The sequence below is a fragment of the Microtus oregoni genome, unplaced genomic scaffold, assembly GCF_018167655.1.
Source record: "Microtus oregoni isolate MIOR12 unplaced genomic scaffold, Mior012 000003F_ref0000135, whole genome shotgun sequence".
NCBI lineage: Eukaryota > Metazoa > Chordata > Mammalia > Rodentia > Cricetidae > Microtus > Microtus oregoni.
Window position 1 is genome coordinate 13,311,576 of NW_024543062.1, and position 26,727 is coordinate 13,338,302.

At 46.3% G+C, this 26,727-nt stretch overlaps 1 protein-coding gene across 3 annotated transcripts in view; it reads right to left on the reverse strand.

Moving 5' to 3' along the window:
- Caln1 (calneuron 1) overlaps positions 1-26,727 on the reverse strand; it is a 474,660-nt gene that overhangs the window by 213,841 nt on the left and 234,092 nt on the right. For all 3 annotated transcript variants that reach the window (XM_041647522.1, XM_041647530.1, XM_041647537.1), the window contains one exon: positions 7,192-7,335. In XM_041647522.1, the coding sequence (XP_041503456.1) occupies positions 7,192-7,335 (144 nt within the window). The remainder of the gene's footprint in view (positions 1-7,191; positions 7,336-26,727) is intronic.

Consider the following 26,727-nt stretch of genomic DNA (forward strand, 5'->3'; position numbering starts at 1 on the left):
CTTCTCTCCCCCCTCTCTCTATGTCTGTGTGTGTGTGTGTTTCAGTGGTAACTGAACCTAGCACCTTGTGTATACTAAGCAAGCTCTCTAACAATTACCTTCAACTTTAGCCCTCTTTACTTCCCTTTGCTACAGTTGCTCAGGCTGATCTTGAACATGTGATGTCCCTGCCCCCCCCCGCCCCTGAGTAGCTAGGGTGGCAAGCTGAGGTAGTTTTCAACGGGACTGGTCTGTCAGTTCTTCAAGGATGGGTCATCAGGGTTACGTCACTATTTACACTGCTGTAACCAGACACGTGACAACACTACCTTGAGAAAGACTTGTTTTAGCTCGCAGTTTGAGGGCAGACAGTCCATCATGGCTGGGAAGGCAGGTAGGAGGAGCGGAAGTCTGCTCGCATCTAGCTGGATCGGAAAGCAAGGAGAGAGATGAAGGCTTGGGTTCAGCTGATTTTATCCTTTCTGCCTCTTTTTATTCAGTTTTGGTTGCCAGTCCAGGGGACAATGCCACCCACATTCCACATTCAGAGTCGGGGTGGCCAGAGGATTATCTCCCCATCAGCTAAGTCTCCGTGGAAGCACCACTATAGATATATATGAACATGTGTCTCATTAATGTACCAGGCATTCCTTTGTGTATGTGTGTATATGTGTATACATGTGTGTGAAGATACACACAGGCATGCAGGTGCATATGGGTATACATTTGGGTGCGGCCGGAGGATAATCTCCAGTGTTGTTCTGCAGAAAGCCATCCACATTGACTTTTTGTTGTTGGGGGAGGTGTGTGTGTGTGTGTGTGTGTGTGTGTGTGTGTGTGTGTATTACCATCTGTCCCTCTGTCCGTCTATTTTGAGACAGAGTCTCTCCCTTTTACCAAAACTTACCAATCTGACTATGATAGTTGGCCAGGGGACTCTAGGAATCCCCCTGTCTCTGCCTCCACAGTATTCCTATTACAAGTGCATGCTACCATGTCCAGCTTTTTAATGTGGCTTCTGAGGGTCAGACCAATGTCCTCATGCTTCTTAAGCAAGCACTTCACTCCCCATATACCCCTAGGCATTTTTTTAAAAAATGCAATCAACTCAACAATCAAAATAATCCATCATAAGGTGAAAACGAAGGGTTGAGTCCAAGGTCCAAGAAAGAACGCTTTCCAGTAAAAGGCCAAAGAAAGCTCTGGGCAATGAACAGAAGTCTTGCGTTTTTAATTATGAATAATAGTTTAGAACATTCACGACACGTGCATGCATGTACACATGCGCACAAACACACACAGGTCAGTCTCAGGACTGACAGCCAGCTGGCTACAGACCAGGAGAGGAATTCTAGACCCTCCTACCAGTCTTCCATTCCACCCTCTGGGACTGTCTGGCTGAACCTATGTGGAAGACATCCAACAAGTTTCCCCGTCCAAAGAGGCTACTGTTCCGGCAGGAGCCAGCAAGGCACCCTGCTGCCTGGGAGCCCCTGATGGGAACCAGATGTGCGGATCTGGCATGCACAGACTTAGCTCAGTCAGCTCCAGCGAGGCCTCCTGCTCAAGGCATGACCTCACTGTCGGGCAAATCAGGAGGCACCCCAGAAAGAGATGGTGTCTGGGGGTGTGCAGATTTCCTCTTAATCATGTCCACATTTCCCGCTGTCTCGGATGCCAGGGTCTAGAGCCGAAGAGATGTGGTCATCTTACACTACGAAACCCAGACACTCACTTTTGTCTTTGTGTGTGTGTGTGTGTGTCCCTCCAGAGTACAACTTCAGCTGCTGCTGCTCAAATACCATCCATCTTATATTCTCTTTTTTTTTCTGAAGCAGGATCTCTTGCTGGACTCATCCACATAGGCTAGGCTGACAGGCCAGTGAGCCCCAGGGACCCACCTGTCTCTGTGTGCCCAGCACGGGGATTAAAGTTGAGCATTACTGTCATCAGGTTGTTGGGTTTTTAAATGGGTTCTTGGGATTGAACCCGAGTGCCTCATGCTTACCCGATCATCACTTTTCCTTCCCCATCTCTCATCCCAGCTCCTTTAAAGTTACAATTCTCAACTAAAATATGAGCACTTAATAAAGCAGGAGGACCCATTAGTGTATATCCTGCAAATACAAATGTCACTATAGTTTAGGCACGTGCACTTAACGACACCACTATCTCCCCAGCCCTTTCTATTTTACTTATTTTTATATATAACTTGGCGTCACCCCCATAAAAAATATCGGCCATTGCACATGCTCCACCTCGAAGAGGAACTTAATTAGAGTCAACCTGGGACCAAATTGCTTTGGTGGATACTTGGGTCCAAAAGTCAGGAAGGAAGGATATAAAACTACAGTCTAATTTCTTAAAAGCAGATTGGCTCAAAGGGCCTCATTAAGAGTCCAGTCAATCCATCCATCTCCCAAACTTGGCAGCCCAAAAACTTCCCGCCCCAGCGTTAGTAATAAAATGCCAAAAGACGCGCATTTCCCCCCTGACTGGGCATTTTTAAAACTTTACTCTTTTCACAGTTAGTCATTATTTTCATATAATTAGCAGCACAGTGTTCAGCAAAAAAATGAATCTTTAAGAAAACCTGTGCCTTAAAAAATAATTTTTTTGGGGGGGGGGTGGTTTTTTTTTTTTTTTTCGAGACAGGGTTTCTGTGTGGCTTTGGAGCCTGTCCTGGAACTAGCTCTGTAGACCAGGCTCGTCTCGAATTCACAGAGATCCACCTGCCTCTGCCTCCCGAGTGCTGGGATTAAAGGCGTGTGCCACCATCGCCCGGCAAAAAAATAATTAATGTAGTTACTTGAACAAGACCTAGCCAACACTATAGGCCAACAATCCTACAGCAGCAGTGATGGAACTGTGGGGGAGGAAAAAAAAGAGGACACGAGGGAGGAGGGGGACAGGTCAGAGGCCATCTGGGAGGAATGGGAGGAAGAAAGTGGCATGCATATGATCAAGATGTATTGTTTATATGTATGACATTGTCGAAAAACAATAAACAGAGTAAAGATACTCTATTAAAGTGATAATAAGGGAAATAAAGGGGTAGAGCAATGCCTTGCTAGCTAAGAGAACTTGGTGCTCTTGCAGAGGGCCTGGGGTTCAATTTCTAGCACCCACATGGTCGTTCACACCCACCGGGAACTCCACACTTCAAGTGGATTGAAAGAACCAGAGCCCAAAATTAAATCAAGTCAAAAGCATTTTATCATGATAGGTGTCCATGAATTAACTGGTTAAATAAGCCTCTGGTTCAGAAAACTGGTAGAACCCCTCTAAATATCTGCTTCAATGTTCTGACCGCAGAAGTCATGTGATTGGGACAAAGTGCAAGAAAACTGGTGTAAATCGAGAATCTTTACACAGCAGATGGAGCAAATGCCTGAGCGAAGAGTGGCCCACAGGATCCTACAGGCAGCGTGTCTTCCTGAGCTCCCCAAAGAGTATCCTGCACAGGGTCCTACGGGGCCGCGTGTCTTCCTAAGCTCCCCGAAGAGTGTCCCACAGGGTCCTACGGGGCAGTGTGTCTTCCTGAGCTCCCTGAAGAGTGTCCCACAGAGTCCTACGGGGCAGTGTGTCTTCCTGAGCTCCCTGAAGAGTGTACTACACAGGGTCCTACGGAGCTCTAACCCATGTGTAATCAGACAGGATCTTCAATATTGTGAAAATACTCTGTGGACTGGAAGCTAGCAGTTAAGGGGTCCATGCTGCACTAAGTGCTCTAGAATCATCTAGGAGACACATTGCTAAGCATATCTAAGAGGGAGTTTCTAGATTCGGTTAACTGAGGCAGCAAGACATATCCTAAATGTAGGTGGCACTGTCCCATAGGCTGGGATCCTGGACTGATGAAAAGGAGGAAGTGAGCTGAGCACCAGCATCCATCTTTCTCTGCTTCCTGCCTGTGGATGTCATGTGACCAAGTGTCCTCACACTTCCCCATGCCTTCCTCACCAGGGTGGACTGTGAGCCAAAATCAAAATAAATCCTTCATTCCTTCAGTTGCTTTTGTCGGGTACTTAATTATATCAATAATTCATATGTGCACATGTGCACGTTCACACATACAAACACACACACACACACACACACACACACACACACACAACTTTCCAAATAGCAATTTCTACAATACTAGGGCGAAGATCTTATCTCAAAGCAAAATTTCAAAAACAATTAAAAGCCAATAAAACCATCTTAATTTCATAAACAGAGGTATTGGTTGAAGTGTTTACCAAGGCAGAGTATGTTGGTGCACCTCTATAATCCTAGCCCTTAAAAGGGTGAAACAGCAGAATGGCCCTGAGGTCAAGATTAGCTCGGACTCATAGCAAGAGTTTGCCAACAAAAAGACCCCTTCCAGTGTATTTTTTTTTTAAAGATTTAATCATGTGCATGTGTTTGTGTCTGTATGGAGACACATGCACATGAGTTACAGGTGGTGATGGGCTGCCCAATGTGGGTGCTGGGAATCAAACCCAGGTCCTCGGCAAGAGCAGCAGGCATTCTCAACCGCTGAGCCATTTCTCTAGCCCCAGGACTTTTAAAACTAAAAAAAGCAGCAGCACCTTCTTAGATTTATAAACAGCGATACCCGTTAACATTTTACTAAGGCAGGCTCATTGGGGTGTGTCATCTGTAATCCCATGATTCCAGAGGCTGAGGCATAAGGGATTATCCTGAACTTGAGGCCAGTGGGGATACAACCTTGCAAGGCCCTGTCTCCAGAGGAAAGCAAAAATTAAAATAAAATAAAAAGCATTCAGTAGGAAACTGTCCCTCAATGCCCGTCTGAGAAGAGGATGGGAGCAAACGGAAGAGAGGTTTTGCTGGAGGCTTTTAGCCCTGGCAATTTCAGAACTGTGGCTAGAAGAGACAGCATCATCGCATCAGGCCTGCGGAGACCCAGTGAGTCATCAACCATCAGAGACTGTTTAGACAATGTGTGCCCCTGATCCGGCAGCTCCGTGCCGAACCAGAGAGAAGACAAGCGGCATCCACAGCTGCACCTCATTCACCATATGGGTCTCCATTGTCGCTGTCCTCCTAACCCGTCATGCAGGGGACAGGAGAAAGGCAAACAAAACCCCATGTACAGACTGCGCAAGTAGTCCCCTACCGGATTGTTCTGGTTCCCTGCATGTCGCTGTGATTCAAAACAGAAACAACCCACTCTGATCAAAAGCAGGTTAGGGGAGGAAACTGCTTGTTTCATCTTACACTATGAGGTCACGGTCCCCCATAGAGGAAAGTCGGGGAGGGAGCTCAAAGCAGAAACGTGAAGGCAGGTGCGTGGGTTAGTGACTTGTCATCTGCTGTGATGAGACACTGTGAACAAAAGTGACCTTTGAAAGAGTTTGTTTGGGCTTACGGTTCAAAGAGATAGGAGCCCATCATGGTGGGAAGACATGGAAGCAGACAGACCTATATGGGAGCAGGAAGTTGACTGACCATATCTTGAACCACAAACGAGAAGTAGAGTGAACAGGAAGTGGGGCAAGGCTTCAAGCTTTCAAAGCAGGTCCCCAGTGACTTCTTCCGGCAAGGCTCCACCTCCTAAGGGTTCTATAACCGCCTCAAACAGCGCCACCTACTGGAGACCAAGTGTTCAACTACATGAGCCTATGGGGACCATTTCTCGTTCAAAGCGCCACAACTAGACAGCTTACGATTCCACAAAGCAAACTGTGACTCTGCTATCACCTTTCCTCAGCCTCCAAAGAGCTGGAATGACAGACCGGTTCCAACAGGCTTGGCTGGAACAGTCGTCTTTTTAATCTGGCTTACTGTGCTTTCTGTCGTTGCTTCCTCCTCACAGAAACACTTTCTGGAGCAAGGCTCTTGAGACCCAGGAAGAAAATAAAACTTGCAAGTCTCATGAAGTTCCTGAAACTCAACAAGATTTACAAGGCACCTCCCCGACTTTATATAAGCAGTAACAACTGCTGGAGAAAGGAGACTCTCCCACTAGCTTTGTTGCCTAGAGTTGTGGTAAGAGCTACGCTCCATGGGTGCTTGGGGAGCAGGAGGCAGTTTGGTCAATGAGGTACTTGCCTTGCAAGCATGAGAATGATAATACGGATTGCCAGGATGAAAGCTTGAGAAAAAATAAAGCCACAGACACTGAAGCATAGTTTTATAATCCCAGCACCGGAGCAGTGGAGACAGGAGCGTCCCATGGAGAATGGTCATCCGTCATGAATCCTGAGTCCTAATGAAAGACACTGTCTCAAAAATTAGGGGGGTGGTGCCTAAAGAGTGACACTCTGACCTCTACATATACATATTCAAATGTGCTTACATACCCATACATGCAAACCCCATGTATACACACGGGCAAACACACATAAGCTGATTTAAAATGGGAGTTAGGGGCCACAGAGGTGGGTCAGCGGCTAAGTGCTTGCCACCAAGCAAGAACACCAGAATTGGAATCCCTGGGACCCACATAAAACATGCATGGGTGTTGTGGCCTGTCACTCTGGACTCAGAAGGTAAGGATGGGATTCTCACAGCACGTGACTCGCTAGATTAGGTATATTGGGAGCTCTGGGTTTGCTTCAGAGATCCTGCCTCAGGGAACAAGGCAGAAGAACAATCAAAGATGATTCTGAACATCATGCTGAAGCCAATGCACATGTACATACACATATGCTCATAGACACATGCACACAAACATACACATGCATGCACACCATATGCATGAAAATGGAAATGTAAGATTTATATTATTTATGAGTCTCTCTCTCTCTCTGTGTGTGTGTGTGTGTGTGTGTGTGTGTGTGTGTGTGCACATTAGTGCAGCTTCTGACAGAGGCAGATGTCAGATCCTCTTGGAGAAGGGCTGAAAGATGGTGGTGAGCCATCCAACATGGGTACTGTAAACAGAATCTTAATGAAAGAACCTATGTTCTCAACCACTGAGCTCTCTACCCTTAAAAATAAGGAAACGAATAAAATAAAATGGGAGGGAATGGAAAGGAGAATCTAATTTTTTAACCAACCAAATCAGCTCTATCTCTCTAGTCCTGTAACTGTGCCAAAGCTGTCCCGCTCACACGGTCCTGTTGCACAAACAGATCAAGTTCAAGCTTTCTATTCCTAACGTGTAAACTGAGCGGGGACTTGAGCGGGCGATTGTACACATCCCAGACCCAGGGAAGGAGGCGGAGGCGCAGCTTGGCGGTACTAAGCAGGTCTCACCGTCCATGTCCAGACGCTGCATGATGATAGCCAGCTCCACTTCACTCGGCATGTACCCCAAAGAGCGCATGGCCATACCCAGCTCCTGCTTGGAAATGAAACCGTTCCCATCTCTGTCCAGAACACGAAAGGCTTCTCGGATTTCTGCAAGGAAACAGCAGAGAAAGTTCACCAGTCACGTGGCCACTTCATTGCCATCAAACCACGAGTGACTAACAGTAGCATCTTGCTGTACCAGTAGGAGGCTTGCTGCCTTCCTTGTTGCCATGACTAGACACATGATAAAAACGATTTCAGAAAGAAAGAGTGTAGCAATGAGGCTCAGTTGATAGAGTGCTGGCCTGACATGCATGGAGCCACAGGGTTCCAACTCAGGCACTGTGTAGACTGGGCATCCTGATGCTCAGTAGTAACCCCAGCCCTCAGAAGGAAGGGTGGAAGCAGAAGGATCAGATGTTCAAGGATAACCTAGGCTTATGTGCTGCTGTGGCAAGACACAGGCCAGACTCAACCACATGTAATTCTGTCTCAAAATAATAAATAGATAAATGGAAAAATAAGGTGGAGAAATAACTGAGGAAGAACCCCAAAGTCGATCTCTGACCTGTAAATCTCTGACCTCACACATGTGCACATGCGCTCACACAAACACACACATAAATAATTATAAAAATAAAATTGTAGAGAAAGAGAAGGGAAGAAAAGAAGATCCAGGAAAATAAAGGAGGGAGAGAAGAATGGGAGAGAAAAAGAAAAGCAAGAGGCAGTTCGCCCTAAATGTCTGCACACTGTGCCGTAGGCACAGTCAGGTGGGGACCCCAGCAGAAAATTGCCTTGATAAAGGGAGAGACTGTGTGAGCTTCGCAGAAATGACGGGAGGTGGGGGAGAATGTGAGAGTCCCCCTGCTGCTGCTGCTGGTGACACGCAGCGTTTAATAACCTCAGAGGACACGAGGTGAGGCTCCCACTGTTTCCATTTCGTCCCTTTAATCTGCAGTTGTTTTATAAACAGCCGCAGCTCAACACCAATGTCACAGAGCTTCACGACAACTTTAATCACTTTCTCCCTGGTCTGGAAAAGAACTGGGCTCTGCTATCCCCTCGAATCACTTCACATGGCAGGAGGTCTCCCGCTCTTTACTCTGGGTTCTACCTACTCCCCATCCCCCCGCCCCGAGCCTCCAACGCTGGCAGTCTTGGATTAAGTGGACATTTCTCATCATGTCCCCCTTTGCAAGGCATGAGAAATTCAAGATCAGAGTTTAAAGAAAAGAGGTCCATCCCGGGTATCAAAAGAACATGGGATCTGCAGCCGCTTGGAGTTGCTCCAAAAAAAACTCCAGCGTAGGGCGGCTGCAGGGAAGGCTCAGTGGTAAGAGTACTGACTGCACAAACATGGGCACTGAAGTCCATGATATTTGTCTCTCTCAGTCCCTCTTATTTCAGTTAACTTAACCTTCAGCTTCCTGCAAACACATAACTCAATTCTTCATTAAGGCACCATAACACCCTATTGTGTATAGGTACTGCGTTTCCTTTATCATTTGTAGACATACATAGAGATTGGGCCAACATTCAAGCGATTGTGCCTAGCGCAACCATCATCACAAGTGTTCAAGTATAAATGTGGTATACAGGCTTAGATTTCCATTCCTTTGGGCAAATACCCAGGAGTAATAACACTCAATCATAAAGGAAGTTATGAATAAGTGGGGTGGGAAGAATGTGTGCAATGCGTGCAGGTGCCATAGGAGGCCGGGGGAGCACCTGACCGTCCTGAGCTGGCAGCTATACTACCCAGTATGGGTACTAGGTATCAAAGTTAGGTCTTATGGAAGAACTGCATGTGTTCTTCGCCACTGAGCCGTCTCCCTAGCTGTGTCTTTCGTTTGTGGGGGACCCACGGTGACTGCTACAGTTTGTATTCCCACCAACCCACCTCCCTCTTATCTGAACATTTGCATTTGATTTGGGGACCACCCAGCTCATCCAAGACAGCTCATATTTCAAGAACCTTAACTCAATCACACCGAAGAATTCTTTCCAGGGGAGCATTTGGGATTCCAGGGGATTCGACCTTGTCATCCCTAGGACTGTTTCCCAGGTAATCATACTCTTCCATCCTGAGATTCTCCCTTAAACAACTTCCTTTTCTCTTTCCTCGCCAAAGACACATTCGCCCTTTGAGCTCACTCCTAATTTCATTTCTGTTGCTGTCATCAGGCACCCTGACTAAGAGCAATGGAAGGGAGGCAAGGGTTTGGTCGGGGGCATGGCTTCAGGTCAAAGTCCATCACTGCAGTGAAGTCAGGGTAGGACCCCAGCAGCTGAACATATGCACAGTCAAGAGCAGAAAGAAATGAATGTGCCCATACTTAGCTGGCCTTCTTCGGTCTTCTATTGCTCAGGATCCAGCCCATGGAATGGTGTCACCTACAACAGGCTGTGTCTTCCCACATCAATTAACAATCAACAATCAATTAACAATTAGCAATCCCCCCCAGACACGCCCACTGGCCAACTGCATCTACATGAGTCCTCACTGAGACGCTTCTCAAATGAGTCTATCATATAGAAGTTGTGCAAGGTTGATAGTTATGTAGATTGCAGAGATTACAGCTTACATAGACCCCAGAAAAAATGTCTCACCATTCACAGACATGCCTGTCTCTCAGTCTGCTAACTATTCAGTAAGCCATCACCCCTTTTTCATGGCATGCAGCACAGCACAGCACTGTGGGCTAAAATTGGAGAATGGTTGAGGCTTGCTGGCCATCAGCCTAGATGCAAGTTTGGTGAGACACCCTGTCTCAAGCGAACAAGGCGATAGGGATAGTGCAGGACACCCACCAAAATCCTCCGGCCTCCGTGCGTGTGCACAGGCATGCACAGCAGTGCGTGTGCAACATGCATGTGCACACACTCTTCTCCCAACTGTCTCGTCACAGACTTCTCATCTCCATGTGTTCCCTGCTCATACTTTAGGGGGCGCTAGACAGAGAGCGAGCAGATTGCTGCAAATGCATCAGTATCAACAGAGTAAATATTGTAGTACTGAAAAGCTGGAGAGATGGCTGAGTGGTTAAGAGCACTGGCTGTTCCTGTAGAGGGCCTGGGTTCAAGTCCCACTATCTACATGGCAGCTCACAATTGTTTGTAATTCCAGTTTCAAGGGATCGGATTCCTTCTTTTGACATCAGTGGGCACCGGGCATACAATTGGTACACAGATACACAGGCAAGCAAAACACCACATGCATTAACTAAATAGGACTAAATTAAAAATAAAAGAGAATTATGGGGCTGGAAAGATGGTTCCACAGTTAACAGAGGACCCAAGTCCAACTCCCAGCCCCAAGGTTGGATGACTAACAGCCACCTATAACTCTAGTGCCAGGACATTCAACATCAGCTCCTGGCCTCCAAGGGTACCTGTGCTCCTAGACATAAAAGCATATATATATATATATATCACTAAAAACAAAAGTAAACCTTAAAAAGTAAGAACCAAGTCTTACTAGTGATTTCTAATCAGTTATTAATACTAGCTCATCATGTGGGAATGCTTTCTGCAAACACACGTGGATCCAGCAAAGAGAAAGACCAGCCTGCAAGCAACGACTCCAGGCTCCCGGCCAGCCTTAGTAGCTAATTATGTCGGCAGCCAAAACCAGAGGTCTCAATTTGCTCCTGTGTAAAATGAGCTGGGTTGGCTATGAGGCCCCTGCAGCTCCTGACAGCCCTCCCTTCTGTGGATCCACGAACATCGTTAAGACTTCGAGAGAACAGGAAGCTCGTGTCTCTTATATCCTTATTAATCTGCCCTCCCCTCCAGCCTCTGCTTTCCTTCCATGGAGAGAATAAAAACAAGTTTTCAGTCAAATCCAAATGCTTTGTGTTTTAAGTCCTTTCCCATCACACAACACCCAAGCCCTCTGAGTTATCCTACCCAGTCCTATATATTCTGAAAAAAAAAAAAAAACTCAGTCATGGCAGAGAGCACTGAAGAATACCAGAGCCTTGTGCAGCTTGACTTCAGACACTGGAGATGGCAAGATGCGCAGGCAGGATCTCCTGAAGTGTTTCAAGACAGCTGGTCCAAACCCCAGCATCACTTTCCCCAACTAAAAAGGGCATGGCGTGCTCATTTTCATTCTGTGACTGGGACCAAACACTTTGATCAAAAGCAATGCAGGGGAGGGAAGGGTTGATTTGTCAACACCTCCAGGTCCCAGTCCATCCCTGAAGGAAGTCAGGGCAAGAACTCAAACAGGACCTTGAAGTAGGAGCCGTGAAGGAATGTTGCCTGCTGACTCAGTCTCAGACTTAGGTTTATTTAGCTTTTCCTATGCAACTCAGGACTACTGCCCAGGGAATGGTGTCGCCTACAGTGGGCTGAGCCCTCCTCCATGAACTGATCTAGACAGTGCCCCCACAGACATGGCCTAATATGATCTAGGTTATTCTTGTTAAGACATCCTAATCAAATGACTCCAAACTATGTCAAGTTGATAGCCGTTAAAGCCAACTAGGACAGCGTGATAAGGGTAATCTCCCTCCAGGCTTGGTAGTGACATTATAAACTTGGTAACAGAAGAGTCCATAGACCAGAAGACAATGTGAACTATTGCCAGGACTCACGGCTGGAGTAGTGGATAGACAGTTTCCAATAGAACCCCTTTCCCTGAACTACTCCTTCGCGGGGGATTATCTCCACATCACATCACTCTCCCCTGATTTTGCACATTCTTTGAGGACGCCGAGAACACCAAACACAGTAGTTCCCGTCTGTGGTGGCTAATATTATCACTTGGCAGCATCCAGAACCATCCAGGCTCTATATACATCTCTGGAATTGTCTTGAAGATGTTTCTAGATCAAGCTAATTGAAGTGGGAATCACTGTACACTGTTGGGGTTTAATTCCATGGGCTGGAGTCCTAGACTAAAGAGGAGGAGAAAGGAGGTGAGCACCAGCATCCCCTTCTCCCTCCCTCCCAACTGTGACCAGCTGCCTCACACTCCTGCCACCATGCCTCCCCTATCACGTGGACGGTGACAGCAGAACGTGACCAGGAATAAACCTTCCATCATCAAGTTGCTTTCAATCAAGTTGATTTTGTCCCAGCAATAAGTACCTAGTACACCTTCCATATTAGTAACATTTGGTTATCACCATGATCGAAAGCCTTCAGGGGACATAGGATTTAGTTGGTCTCACCTTTTCACAGGTCACAGATATTTTGGGGGAAAAAAATCATGGTGGCAGGAGTGTGTGACAGAGGAGACTTCTTCACTTCACGGCTATTCGGGAAGCAGAGCATGAGACACAAAGGGGCCAGGCATAATATACCCACTAGGATCCTGGGCCCGACTCCCTGCCCCCAGTGACCTACATCTTCTAACTAGGTCTCACTTCCTAAACTTTCCAGAACTTCCCCAAATAGCATCACCATCTGGGGGTACATTTCATAGTTACAATGCTGTCTGTTGCAGAGCCCCACATTGCTTCTGTGGACTCTGCACGTCCAGCTATCACTGTGAACGTCGGCCTGTATCCTTAACATTATGTGCGTCTGTGGCCAGAGGTCAGTAGGTCATTGCTGTTCTTGTCTGAGACCATAACCGTCTTGGCAGGAGGGAAGCTGTCCCAAAGAAACACCTCTCTCTTCAGCTACCAGATTATTGGAACAATGAACTTTCTCCAGGAGTCCTCATGCTGGGGAAAGGGAAAGCTGGGGCCCTGGTACCAGGCAGTTCTGACTATCTGTCAAACAACCATGCAGAAGATTGAAGCTTAGAAAAAGAGAGGTCCGTAATGGGTGGGACCACACCCTGCTCTATGCATCCCCTCTATTTAAATCTAAGCCTCACGTCACGATCCTGAAGAGGGACTTGCAGGTTCTTTGGACCCCTCTGACCTCTTCTGAGTGAGGCTATTATAGTCAAAAAAATCTCCCTTTTCTGTTTGTCACCATTATTGGGACCTTTAATTAGAATGTCGGCTGGACCTGGCTTGTCAGGGGGACTCTGAGGACCCAGGCAGTGACAATTGTGGTAACAACTACATAAGATACCTGCTCCTGACTCCTAACTGACCAAAGTGGGGTGTATATGCATCATGTCTACAGTTTGTTGTATATCTGTGTGTGGGTGGGTGGGTGGGTGCATATTCACACACATGTGCCTGGGGGAGCATGCAATAACTTCACTAGGTTTCAAAGGAGCTGAGAAATGGGGGTGGGGGAGAGAAAACAGAATACAAAGCTAGAATCCCATCAGGGAGCTCCTGGAAATTCAATCTTCCCAGGCTAAAGCAAGCCAGACTGGCTGGAAGAGACAGGTAATGTGCCTCTTTTTATTCTTATTAGCACAGCATAGTATGGAACAATGCTCATAAAACCAGCAGAGACATCAGTGCAGACAGGACCCCTCTGTGTCTGGCTCACAGCACCAGTGGGCTCTGGCTCTACTTCTTCTTCCTTGCAAAGTGGGGACCACAGCTCTGGCATTTGGGAATAGGCCATGAGCATGTATTCTTTACTGGTATTCCTTCTTTGATGGCAGTATGAGTATGTGTAAGGGTGCATGCATACGTGTGTGTGCGTGCACGTACGCATGTGCGTGTGTGTGTGTGTGTGTGTGTGTGTGTGTGTGTGGAGGGGTTGAGGTTTCTTGCGCCTCAGAGTTAGGTGAACATGCTGTCCCAGTATCTTGGATTCAGTCTTTAATTCCTTTCCAGTCTTGAATGCATGGTTGGCCTCAGTGAAACCCCAGCACCTCTAAGATGCCTTCATAAGCTGCAGAAGCAATGGCTGGGATGGTTATAGGGGACTATTCTTGTTTCATTTCTGTTATTGTGATAAAACATCCTGACCCCCCCCCCAAAAAAAAACCTTAGAGGAGAACATGGTTAGAGGAAAACACGGATTTGTTTGAGCTCACACTTCCAGGTGAAGTCATAGCCCAGAGAGGTCATAGCAGCAAGAGCTTGAAGTACTAGTGATATCACATCCACAGTCAAGAAGAGAGCAATGACTACATAAACACTTACTTAGGCTTAGCTCTAGCTCTACATTTTCACAGTCCAGGACCCAAACTCAGGGAATGATGCTGCCCACACTGGGCCCTTTCCCCATACATCAATGAACAGAATCAAGACAATGTTCCACGGACCTACCCCTATAGGTCAATCCTATGTAGGCAATCTTTCATGAGACTCTCTTCCCAGATTTCCCAGAGGATGCTAGGTTGCATCAAGTGGATAATTAGAAATAACCATCAGAAAGGAAGATGGGCCACTTTATAATCTACTTGTGAAGAACATTGTGTTTCAGAAAGAAATCTGCATGTGAACACTGTATGTAGCCCAGCAAATACACACCGCTAACTACTTGCTTGTTCTGAGTTACCTTTGATAGATATAATTTTGAAGGGAAATGCAAGACTCGGTAGCCTTGGCATTTGCCAAGCCCCTGCTACACAGAAAGAGAGGGTAGTAAGGGAGAAAGCACCAACACCATGAATCTCAGGGATAAGACAGTCAGACAAGACCAGAGAGGAAAGACTAAACTTTGGAACAACTGTGATGGGTAGTGTTTAGAATCGTCAACTTGATGTGACCTAGAGTTCCCCGGGAAGAGACTCTCAGTGGGGGATTATCTAGGTCAAGTTGACCAAGAAGCAGGTCAATTAAGGGGTTATCCTGATTGTTAAGTGCTGCCAGGAGCCCCAGCCTGAAAGTGGGCAGCACCATCCCCTGGTTTTGAATCCTGGACTATATACGAGGAGAGAAAAACAGCTGAGTGGAACGCAAGCAAGCATTCATCGGTCTCTGCTCTTCACTGTGAGTATGACAGGCTGCTTCAAGATCCTGCCTTGACTTTCCCTCAATGCCGTAAGTCATTTTAATCAAGCGTCATCATATCAGTAGGCATGATACTGGAAGACTACCTGAGTCCACTCCCTCCCTACATTAACTGCTAATCATGGTGAGACAGACCACAGGTCTTTTAGCATGATAATGCCTTCTCAGCTGTCTGACTCTCTGAATAAATCTCAATTCTCAGATTTCAATTACTGTCTCTGCTCATTGCTTTCTGAAAGAATTGGGCAACACCCATGCAATCCCAGTTTCAATATCATGCTGGCACATGAAATATAAAAGGATATACAATAAGACACTCCCGAGAGAAGGAATGCAATAACCCTGCAGGATTGTCCAGAGCCAAATCTCCATTCCCATGGGATCCAGCCGGGTTTCTCCTCCTTAGAGTGATGCTCATGGTCTTGAACCCAAAGGGCCTTGGATAGGAAGGACCTTGCTGTACAGCCAAAGAAACCGACTTCTTGTTTTGCAGTAATTGGTTTTCCTTAAAATTATCCTGCTAAGGAGAAGGAAGGGCTTACAAGGCTTCTTCCCTCCCTGAGGGTTTGTAGAGAATCCACGGTGGCTTAGAGGAGGGGCTTATCATGCCTCACCCCTCTCTGAGGATACAGACAGCTTACAGTAGCTAGAGAAGTCATAAGGCTCTGCTCCTCTAAGGATTTACAGGAGGAGGGAGCTATAAGTCTTCAGTGGTCGAGTCAGGTATGATGCCCGTGCTCTAGGAAACAATCCTACCCCCACCCCACCCCAGGAGCCTCTGCATAACCCTAATAAAACTCACTGGGTTGCACATTACATGAAGGTAGAAGAAGGGAGGAATGATTGGGGAGAGGGAGGAAGAGAATCAATAGGAATCTAAGTGAGATGGAAAAGGGTAATGTGGGGTAAACAAGATCAAAATGCATTAGACATGCATATGTCATACTGAAACCCATCAATGTGTACAATTCACATACACTAGCAAAAATATTTTAAAATTACCCATGACCAGCACTGAGACCCAGATTCAGTGTTCTGGCAAAGTCCTGCCTCAGATCTCCACGATCTTCATAAAGATACAACCAGGTGAGGCAGGGATCAGGACAAAGGTCTACCTATCACAGTGAAGACAGACTCAGAAAAAGATCAGACCTCAGCCATTGGGAATGTGATTACTAACACCCTGACTTTGGGAGCCAGCTGCCACTTGAAACCCCAATTTGCAACTTCACGTTAGTCATGAAGAACATCTAATTTCCTGGCACGATTCCCACAGGATGCAAAAGTCTACTCATTTTCTGTATCTTCAGAAAGAATGTGACTTTTCATTTGTGTGTTGAAGGGGTTGTTTATGTGCTCATGTGTATGCATGCTTGTGATGCGGATGTGTATTTGTGGGTATGTATGTAGACGACAGAAGTCAATGTCGGATATCTTCTCCAACTGCATCCCACTCTGTTTTATCCATACAGGGTCTCACTGAACCTGGAGCTCACTGACTTGGTTAAACTCGCTTGGCAGGGAGCAGCCTGAAGCTACCTGTCTCAGTCCCAGTCCATCACTGGGATCATAGATGCCTACCACCACACCCAGCACTTATATGGGTGGCAGGGATCTGAACTCAGGTCTTCAACTGGGCCTTCTGAGTGATCTTCCCAAGCTTGAATGACAGTTTCCACTGCATGAAGTGATGAATGGAAAGCATGTGTTTTGTGGGTACACATCGTTGTAAAAATTATAAAACTGGAAAGATCCAGCTCCTAGGTGAGGTAACTATGACCCAGAAGATTCAAGATACAGATGTGTAGGTCTTTCTTCACAATAAGGCATGGACTGACTGATTTGGGGGTCTGGAGAGATGGCTGACTGATTACAAGGATGTCCTGCACTCTTGTAGAGAACCTGAGCTTGGGTCTTACCACCCATGTCAGGTGGCTAACAACTCTGTGTAACTCTGGGGGAATCTATCATCCTCTTCCGGCACTTCACTCATGCACACATCCTACACACCAACACACAAACTCAAATGCAAGTTTAAAATAAATGTTAAAAAAGAAAAAAGTTAGGAAGCATTTCTACCTTCTCAAAGGAAGGTCAAGAAAGAAAAAAACAGATTTGGAGATGATTAACATAGGTATTCACTTCACAAACAGCTGATGTTTACTTACTATCTATCAGATACATTAGGAGACATGGTTAGTGAGTAAACCCTTCAGGCTTCAAAAATCTAATCTAGATGACAAAAAAGAGGTTGACCAGATGTCCATTGGCAAGAATAGCAAACAGAATGATTCAAAAGCCCACAGAATTCTTTAGGATGGAGGCAAACTCTACAGAAAAAGTGTTGTGTCAGAGTTGGTGGCAAGACACAGCCCAGCCCAGGAGTGATCTGAGGAGTTCCTTCTCCCTTAGGCACTTCTACTCAGGTAAGGCCAGAATCTTGACTATACTGCATAAAAGAGTACCAAGGTGAGTATTCTACTTTCATATATTTTGTTGTGATAAAAACACCCTGAGCCTAAGGGACAAAGGGAAGAAAAGCATATAGTCCACCACTGAAGAGAAGTCACAGTGGCAGAAGATTGGAGACATCTGGTCTCACCATACCCACAGTTAACAGTACAAAGAAATGAACCAACATTTCCTGGAGTTGTTCTCGCTTAGCTTTCTCTGATCTCATACAGTTCAGGTCACAGCCTATGAAATGGTGCTGCCCACATTCAGGAGAGGTCTTCCTGTATCAGTTAACAATCAGGGCAAGTCCCCACAGACACGCTCACAGGTTAACTTGGCCTACATAACTACCCATTAAGAGAGTTAAGATCTCGTTCCAGGAGATTTTAGATTGTGTCAAGTTGATAGTTAAAACTAGCAAGCACAATGAGTCAGAGTGACACAAAGCTAGTGAGTTTATTAATAGAAGAGAGAGTATACATTTTGGCCGAAGCAAAAGAATTTAGAGAGATACAGACAATTAGGAAGAGGAGAGTACACATTAAACACATGGACATAGAGTTCTCGAGAGGGAGAGTCGCACTTACAAATCTCTGAATGGTAGGTATTGGGGCTGGGGAGATGGCTTAGTGGGAAAACAGCTTGCAATGCAAGCATGAGAATCTGAGTTTGGGTCCCCCAAACCAATGTAGAAGATAGGCACTGTGGTGCACATTTGCAACCCAAACACTGGGAGGCAAAGACAGATACCGGAAGCTCATTGGCTAGGCAAGTTAGACATACTGATAAACTCCGGATTCAGTGAGAGACCCTATCTCAAAAACTAGAGAGAGAGAGATAGACAAGGACATTTGAAATTGATTTCTGGCCTCCCATGGACACATATAAGTACACACAAATGATTTTGCAGTTTTGTAAGTTATTTAATTATTTACAGCAAGATTTAAAGATTAAGTCTAAGAATTAAGGAAGAATATAGATGAGTTGTTTTACTTATTTCTCTTAAAGAATTCACCCTTTGTAAATGAAAGTATAAGGTTTTACAGGGTGTACTGTTTAGGTTTAGGGATGAGAGGGGAATGTTAACACACTCGTGGCCACCACACACAGTGTGACCCTAAATAATCACAGTATGTTGACACATGCCATGCTCATTGAGAATATGTCACCATAAGACTGACGTGTAGGGAAGTTCGTGGGGGCATTTTCTTGGTCAATGCTTGATGTGGAAGGGCACAGCCCATTGTGGGTGGTGCCGACCCTGTGCAGGTGATCCTTAATGCTATAAGCCATAGGGAGCAAGTCACTAGGCAATGTTCCTCCATGGCCCTTCGCTTCCATTCCTGCCTCCAGGTTCTTGCCTTGAGTGTCTGCCTCTCACCTACCTTCATGATAGACTACAACTGGAAGGTGAAATAAACCCTTTCCTCCCAAATTTGCTGTTGGACATGGTGTTTTTCACAGCAATAGGAAGCTAACTAGGACAGTCATGTTAAAACATCCTTGCTTGAGATACCTCCAGGAAAACAATCATTGTATTGCAGGCAGTTTCGATTTTTTTCTTAAGATTTACTTTAATTGTGTGTGAAGGGTAGTACACATGAGTGCAGGTGTCCTGTCCACAGAGGCCAGAGATGACTGATCCTCTGGGGCAGGAATTTCAGGTGGTGTGAGAAGCCAACATGAGTACTGAGAATGAAATTCAGGTCCACAATAAAAGCAGTACCTGCTCTTAACCAATGAGCAACCTCTCCACTCCCTGGCAATTTTGTTTATCAATTGTGCTGAAGTCTTTCACTCCCAGCCAGATTCCAGAGGGAGGTTTTTTTTCCCCATGCTGCCTTTTTCCTCTTTTTATCCTGGCTCAGTCGGGAGTCACACTTGAACCTTTGAAATCTTAAGGTCAACAAGGCAGAACAGAGAGATTGTCAAGACACAGCATGGCTATATTACAGTCTACACAGCTGGAAGAAACCGATCTAGAAGTGATGGTGAACTGCCAGTACCACTTGCATAAGGTCTCCGCAGTCTCTGGGCTCTACCCTGTGAGCCATGTTCTGACAAAGGATGCTCTAAGCCTCTATTAACAGAGGACTCTGAGAACACAGATGATCCTATTCAGGGCTAGCGCTGGACATTAAGAAGTATATACCCTGCTGGCCATCAAGAAGTGAGGGTCTATGGCAGAAGGAGAACTTTCAAGTTGTCTGCCCCCCCACCCTAGTCTCTCTCTTTCCCCACTCACCATCTGTCTATATCACTTAGCTCTCGGAATTTTGTCTCTTGCCATTTTACATAGACACCCTCTAGCCCAGCTCAACTCATACATATTTAAAATCTCATTTCCCCTACCTCCTTTCAATCCGGAATGCCAGCCAGGAGCATTCAGCCCTTTTCTGGCCTTGGTGGACTTCCATGGTCAATTTCTAGTCTGTTTTGTTTTGTTCTTTTACTTTCGGGGGCAGGGGTTCCATCAGCTTTAACCTACCTGAAATGCTAAACTCAGTTTAGCTTTGTCTTGTTGGCGTATAAAATTTTGGATGAGGTTACCTCTTTCTAGTATATTTCCAAAATTTTATTCATTGCATGCCTGAGGGATTTGCCCATGTGCTTCTATGTGCGCCACATGAATAGTTAGTGCCTGTGGATGTCAGAAGAGGGAATCAGGTCCCCTAGAACTGGAATTACAGTTGTGGTTCAAACCCAGGTTCTCCATATGAGCAATAAGTGTTCTTAACTGTTGGACCATCTCTCAAATGCCTCTTCTAATATTTTTGCAAGTGGATACTGAGAAGGTGTCTCACTGTATATAGTTCAGGGCTGGTTTTGACTTTGTGGTGTAGCCAAGTATAGCCTGGAATTCTTGATCCTCCTGCCTCAGCTTTACTGAGTGCTGGCATTAGACATGTCTACCACCATTCCTGGTTCTATTTCTCTTCTATTTCTTTTTCTTTTCTAATGGGGAGGGGCTAGAGATCAACTTTGGCTATTGTTCCTCATTATTGTCTACCTTGTGGTTTGAGACAGGGCTTATCCCTGGAACCTGGAGGCTGGAGGCCCTTGATTAGGCTAGGCTGCCTGGCAGGCAACTGAGCCATGGAGCTCCACCTGTATCCATCTCCCCAGTGCTGGCATTAGAAGCATGTACCACCATACTGGGCTTTTTTGTTTTAACATTGATTCTGTGGCTGGAACCCAGATCTGAATGTTTACAAGGCAAGCATGCTGACTAAGCTATCTTCCTAGCCTAACAGTTCTTAAATCCTTAGGAACGCCCCAGTTTTTCAGCTGCTGATGTCGCCAGTATCTAAAACAGATAAGACTATTCTTCACATCCTGACTTACCTGCTTAGTCTCTTCTTGTCAACACCACCAATTCTTTAGTTATTAAAATCACGTTCTTTGGCCATGATGTAGTAAAAAGGGCCAGGAACTTGGGGACAACTGAGATACATAGTAGAAACAAATGACAAAAATCAGGATATAAGCCTGGCATCTCTGCCTTCATTTTGTGTCTGTTTCCTTGACTTTGGTTCAGAATCCTGCTTGACTCGGTGTTAGCATGGTGAGCCATTCAAGGGGTGCCTGTCTAATTAAACTAACTCACCTCCCTTTGAAGCTGAAGATGCTTAAACCTGGAGTCATCTTGGATTCCAGGAACAGCAGAAGTTAACAGAACCCCCCCCCCCCAAGATGCGGATGATTGTCCATTATGTTGAGGCCACATTGGGAGCAGGAACAATCTCCCCAAAACTAGCTTGTCTCTCCACCCCAAGGTATAAAGACTTCTTTGGGACACCATACAGAGCCAGAGTTGAGATAATAATTGGCACATCTGAACGACTGCTTAATTATGTACACTTTTCCCCCCTTAACTTTATTCTCATGTCAGTACCCCAAAAGTGAACATGAGGTCACTGGACTCCTCTATCCGTTCCCCTCCCCCTGTGTGCACTGATTAAATCTCCTCTCTCTGCTTTTCACCATTATTTATCTCTCTAATTAGTGCATTGGGGCAGGTCACTGAGTGTTCTAGTTTCCTCTTTGTGGCTGTAATGAAATACCCGGGCCATAAGCAACTCAGGGGAGGAAAGGACTTATTTGGCTTCTGAGTCCACGTCACAGTCCATCACTCAAGGAGGTCAGGGCAGGAACTCAAGCAAGAACTTAAGAAATAACCATGGAAGGCTGCTGTTTGTTTGCCCACTCTCTGGTTCTGAGGCTCTTGCTTTGTTATCTTTCTTTTATATCTTAAGACCACTAGCCTAGGGAATGGAGCCACCCAGAGTGGGTTGGGCCTTCCTACATCAATGAATAATCTAGAACATGCCCCACAGACATGCCCACAAACCAATCTGAAGGAAGTAATTTCTCAACTAAGATTCCCTTCTTGGATGACTCCAGGGTATTATTGAGATAACAGTCAATACTATCTGGGCTACCCCACCCACTGTCAGCTTAAACTCACAGACACGTCCATTGCCTGGCTATTCAACTCCTTGTCCTCCAAGGTCTCATGTTAATATCATAAAGCACAGTCTGACTTTAAAAATGCCACTGCTTAAAAAATCCCAATGTTTTAAAAGTCAGTCAGGCGGTAGTGGCTCATGCCTTTAATCCCAGCACTTGGGAGGCAGAGACAGGCAGATCTCTGTGAGTTCGAGGCCAGCCTGGGCTACAGAGCTAATTCCAGAACAGGCTCCAAAGCTACAGTGAAACCCAGTCTTGAAAAACAAACAAACAAACAAAAAGGTCTCTTAACTGTGGGCACGTGTAAAATTAAAAGCAAGTTATATATTTGTTTTTATTTATGAGAGAGAGAGAGAGAGAAAAGAGAGAGAATACAAATACATGAGGACGCCAGAAGAGAGCACTGGACATCCTGGGGCTGGAGCTATTGTGAACAACAGGATATGGGTGCTGAATATCAACTCAGGTCCTCTGAAAGACCTGTCCACACTCTTAACTGCTGAGCCCTCAGCCCCAGGTCACATACTTGTTATTCCTGTTGGAGCTGAGCCTGTGGTCCTAAACCTCCAGTGAGAGTGTTTAGTATTTTCTTAATGTGAACCTCTCCGCTGATGCAAATAATCCCAATCAGACCAAATAAGACTGAATTAAAAGATACCTAGGCTTAATAGATGGCAATGGATGACAAAACTCCTGGGTGGTCTCGGGAAACAATGAGAGACCATGGGTAACCCAGAGACCATGTGTTCATTCTCTGGGGGACAGTTTAAATAGCCTGTGGGAGTGGTCCCAACCTTCCCTGGGGAAGGGTCACTGTTTGGTGGGCTTTCTTGGAAGTGGAGTTTGGACTGAGGCTACTCCCAGGGGAGGGATCTTATGCCAGGAACTGGGGTGAAGGCCCCAACCAAATAATCCAGACTTTTTGTATACAGGGTGCCAGGGAGCTGAGGTGATGCATTCAACCAAACAGAGAGGATCAAGGTGGTTAACTCTGCAGAGGGACTGGGCGTGAGTAGGTGGCACAGTCTGAGGGGAACACGGGGAACCTGAAGACATGTCTGTACCACAACCGAGGACCCTGGAGTCAGTGGCAATTTCTAAGACGGAGAGGACCAGCTCTCCAGCCAGGCTCAGGGGTCCAGGTTTGGGAAAGGCCGAATTGTGAAGAATTCCTAATTTACTCAATGGGCAAGAGGGGATCACATGGAGAGAGAGACTCTAGAAGAAATACAGACTGGGCCAGGATGAGTTTTAAAGGCCCAAGTGACAACATCTGTGATCCCTTCTATCAAGGAGAAATAGGAGCAGCAGGCTATAAGGACTCGGGGGATGGGGACCTGTCCTTGATTGACCTGCAGGAAGTTATGAACAGTAAAGCCAGAACCATCCTGACAGGAATAAAAATAGTTCAAATAGACGCTTGTGCCCCCATTTGTCTATCAGGTTATTAATACAATGGACCCCAAGGAATTAGTATTTATTTCCTTAGGAGCCTTGTACTAGGAGAAGGAAAAGGCAGATGCCTTGACACTAGCCAAGGAAGGGGAGTTGTCTTCCAGGGAGACACTTCACAGTGTTCTAACAACTTGTCAAACCATATGATGGGTCAGTGATGGGCAGGACCACACCTTGACAGGACTGCTTAGCTTGGCTCGCTCTGTAGCCCTGACTGGCCTGGAATGCCCTATGGCTCAAATTTAGAGATCCACCTGCCTCTGTCTCTCGAGTACTAGAATAAAGTTATGTGCCACCAAGTCTGGCTCTTGCCTTCTATTCAAATGTAAACCTCATATGGAGACACTGAAAATGAAGGGGGCGGGGCAAGCAAGAGAGCTTAGAACTTCTTGGTTTCTCTTCCAATGTGACCATATTGAATAAATCTTCTTTTCTGACTTTCATTATTGCTGGCTTAACTAGCTTATTGAGGAGTGGCAGAGGCTGTCTTGTTAAGGAGCTGATTACAGCCCCGGCTCCAAAGGCATTTCACAACCGGTATAGGTCCTGGTCTCACAGAGGTGCCGAGGAGACACCCATGGCCACCACAGTAGCCATCTTCTGACCACAGAAGCTGGGACTCGGTGAAGAAAGACATATGGGAGGAGGAGGAAGAGGTGGAGAAGGGAGAAAGAGGAGGGGGTAGGATGAGGATGGGTAGAAGGAAGAAGAGGGGGAGGAGAGGGAGGAGAAAGAAGGGTGGAAGAGGAAGAAGAGAAAGAGAGAGAGGAGTGGAAGAGCAGGGGAAGGAAGAGGATGGGGAGGAGGAGGGGGAGAACAAGGAAGTAGAAGAGGAAGAGTGGGGAGAAGGAAGAGGAGGGGCAACAGAGAGGATGCAGTTCCGGGATCTCCAGACCATTGCTGGGGTCTGGACAATGTATAGTTTGTTCTAAGAGGTGATGGACCACCTCCATGGCACCAGGAGTGGGTTCCCAGCAGCCTCTTTCTTCTATAAAGGAAATAGAGAAGCCCCTACAGAAAGCCTATCTGAGAATCTCTAACTCCCAAACAGACTTCTCAGGTACAGGATTCAGGAGACTAGCCCTAATTCTCACTTCCCCAGGGACATTCCGAGGTTCAAGCTGCCAAACTCCAGGACATCAGAAGGCTATCTATACAGTGTCTACCCCTCCACTAGGTGAGCCCCCCTCCCCCTCAACATCCTTTCTGGAATTCCTCTTCCTCCCTCTGCAGCCCAGCAATGAGGGACTGGCTGCTGCAGGCCTTGGTGGTGAAACATCCATCTCATCCCTGAGACCCATAAGAAGGGCCTACACTCCACCTCGTGGGCCTGAACTCTCCTTAGGTCACCCATCACGCCGTTGTCTGTCTGTCCATGCCATTAATAACTCCATGGCTCCGCTAACAAATCTCTTACCCCCAAATAATAATCCACCTCAGTGTCTGCCTCAGAGTCCCCTCGCGCCCTCAACTCCCTGACCAACCTTTCAGAAGCCAGGTGCTGCCTCACAGGCCTCCAGTTCTCACGCAGCACCACGCACCTGCTCGGGGAAAATTAGGCCAATTGCTGAGGATGGAGAATATTAATTGCATCATTTGGCTCCAAAGACAATATTAGAGGAGCCCGCAAGGAGCAAATGGAGTGGAATTTATCCGCAAACATCAGGGTCATAATCGATGTGGTTAATTCTTCATTCAATCATTTCATTCCTGAACTTGGGAAGTTAATAGCTAAATGTCAGAAAATAACTAGCCTCTTTGTAAATGAAATTGTCAGGTGGATTTAGTGTGGATATGAAAGGCAGAGGAGCCGGGCGGTGGTGGCGCACGCCTTTAATCCCAGCACTCGGGAGGCAGAGGCAGGCAGATCTCTGGGAGCTCGAGACCAGCCTGGTCTACAAGAGCTAGTTCCAGGACAGGCTCCAAAACCACAGAGAAACCCTGTCTCGAAAAACCAAAAAACAAAGGCAGAGGAGAAGAATCCATGTTTCAGAAACAAGCCAGCAGCAGCTGATAAGAGAGAAGAGAGGAGACAGACTATGTGAAACTCCTAAGGGCACAGCGTGTGTATCAGGGACTGAAGGATGGTCTGGTGTGCATGAGGCCCCGAGTTCTAATCCCAACATCATCACAAGAAGAAAAACACCAGGAGGTGAGAAGATAGCTCACTGAGTCCTCATAAGGGTCCTCACAAAGTTGAGGACCCAAGTTCAAATCCCCAGAATCCACCTAAAGGTAGACACGGTAGTGTGTGTCTATTATCCCAGTGCCCCTATGGAAACAAGGGAGGCAGAGACAGGAGATTCTCTGAAGGCCCTGGGCGGCTAGCCTGGGTTAAGTAGCAAGAGGCTAAAGCAGGGAGATTGCATGTTCCAGGCCAGCCTAGGCTCCACCTAGGCTGTTTCATACCCACTCCTACACACACACACACACACACACACACACACACACACACCAGCATATGCTTCTCATCTCGGTATAAAGTAACTACGGAGCAAGCATTCCTGCATCCCTGAGAAATGCTATCCTCCCAAAAGATAGAGAAAAGACCTTTCCTTTTGTAGCTGCCAGACTTCCCAACCATAACATAAAGCAAACACTGAGGGAGAGATGTAATACACGCAAGTCTCAAAATTCCCAGCTATACCTCAAGCCTCAAGCCACCAGTCACAGACAACCAGAGCCACAGGTCAGGTAGCACTGAGGCAGGCTGGAGTTGTTTTGCTTGCCTAAGGTACCTGCCAGTGTCGTGAACTGATTCCAGTAGAACAGATGACATGAGGGTCACACATGCAGAGCCTGACACTATTCTTCACTTGCTCCCGTTAGTTGCATGTTAGATCAAGATGGCATGAGAAGAATTGGCAAGATGGCTCAGCAGCTGAGGCACTTTCTGCCAAGCCTGATAAACCAAATACAATTCCCGGGACTCACATGATGGAAGGACAGAACTGACTCCTGTAAGTTCTCCTCTGACCTCCTCAATCTCTGTGGCTTGCACATGACCACATACACACACACACACACACACACACACACACACATACAATACACAAAAACACAAAAAAGTGTATTTTTAAAAATTAAAGAGAGCACAAGTACATTAAGACAAGGGCCCGAAAGACAAATAGCTGCCCAGGGTCAGCAGAAAACCTGGGCAGCTCAGGCCACAAAATATTTTATCTTAAACAAAACCAAAAACAAATATGTGCCGGGCTTTTTCTTTGGGGCCACAAACCAACTCCCACATCATGACATGGAGACTTATTTACGTTTTGAATGCTCAGCCTAG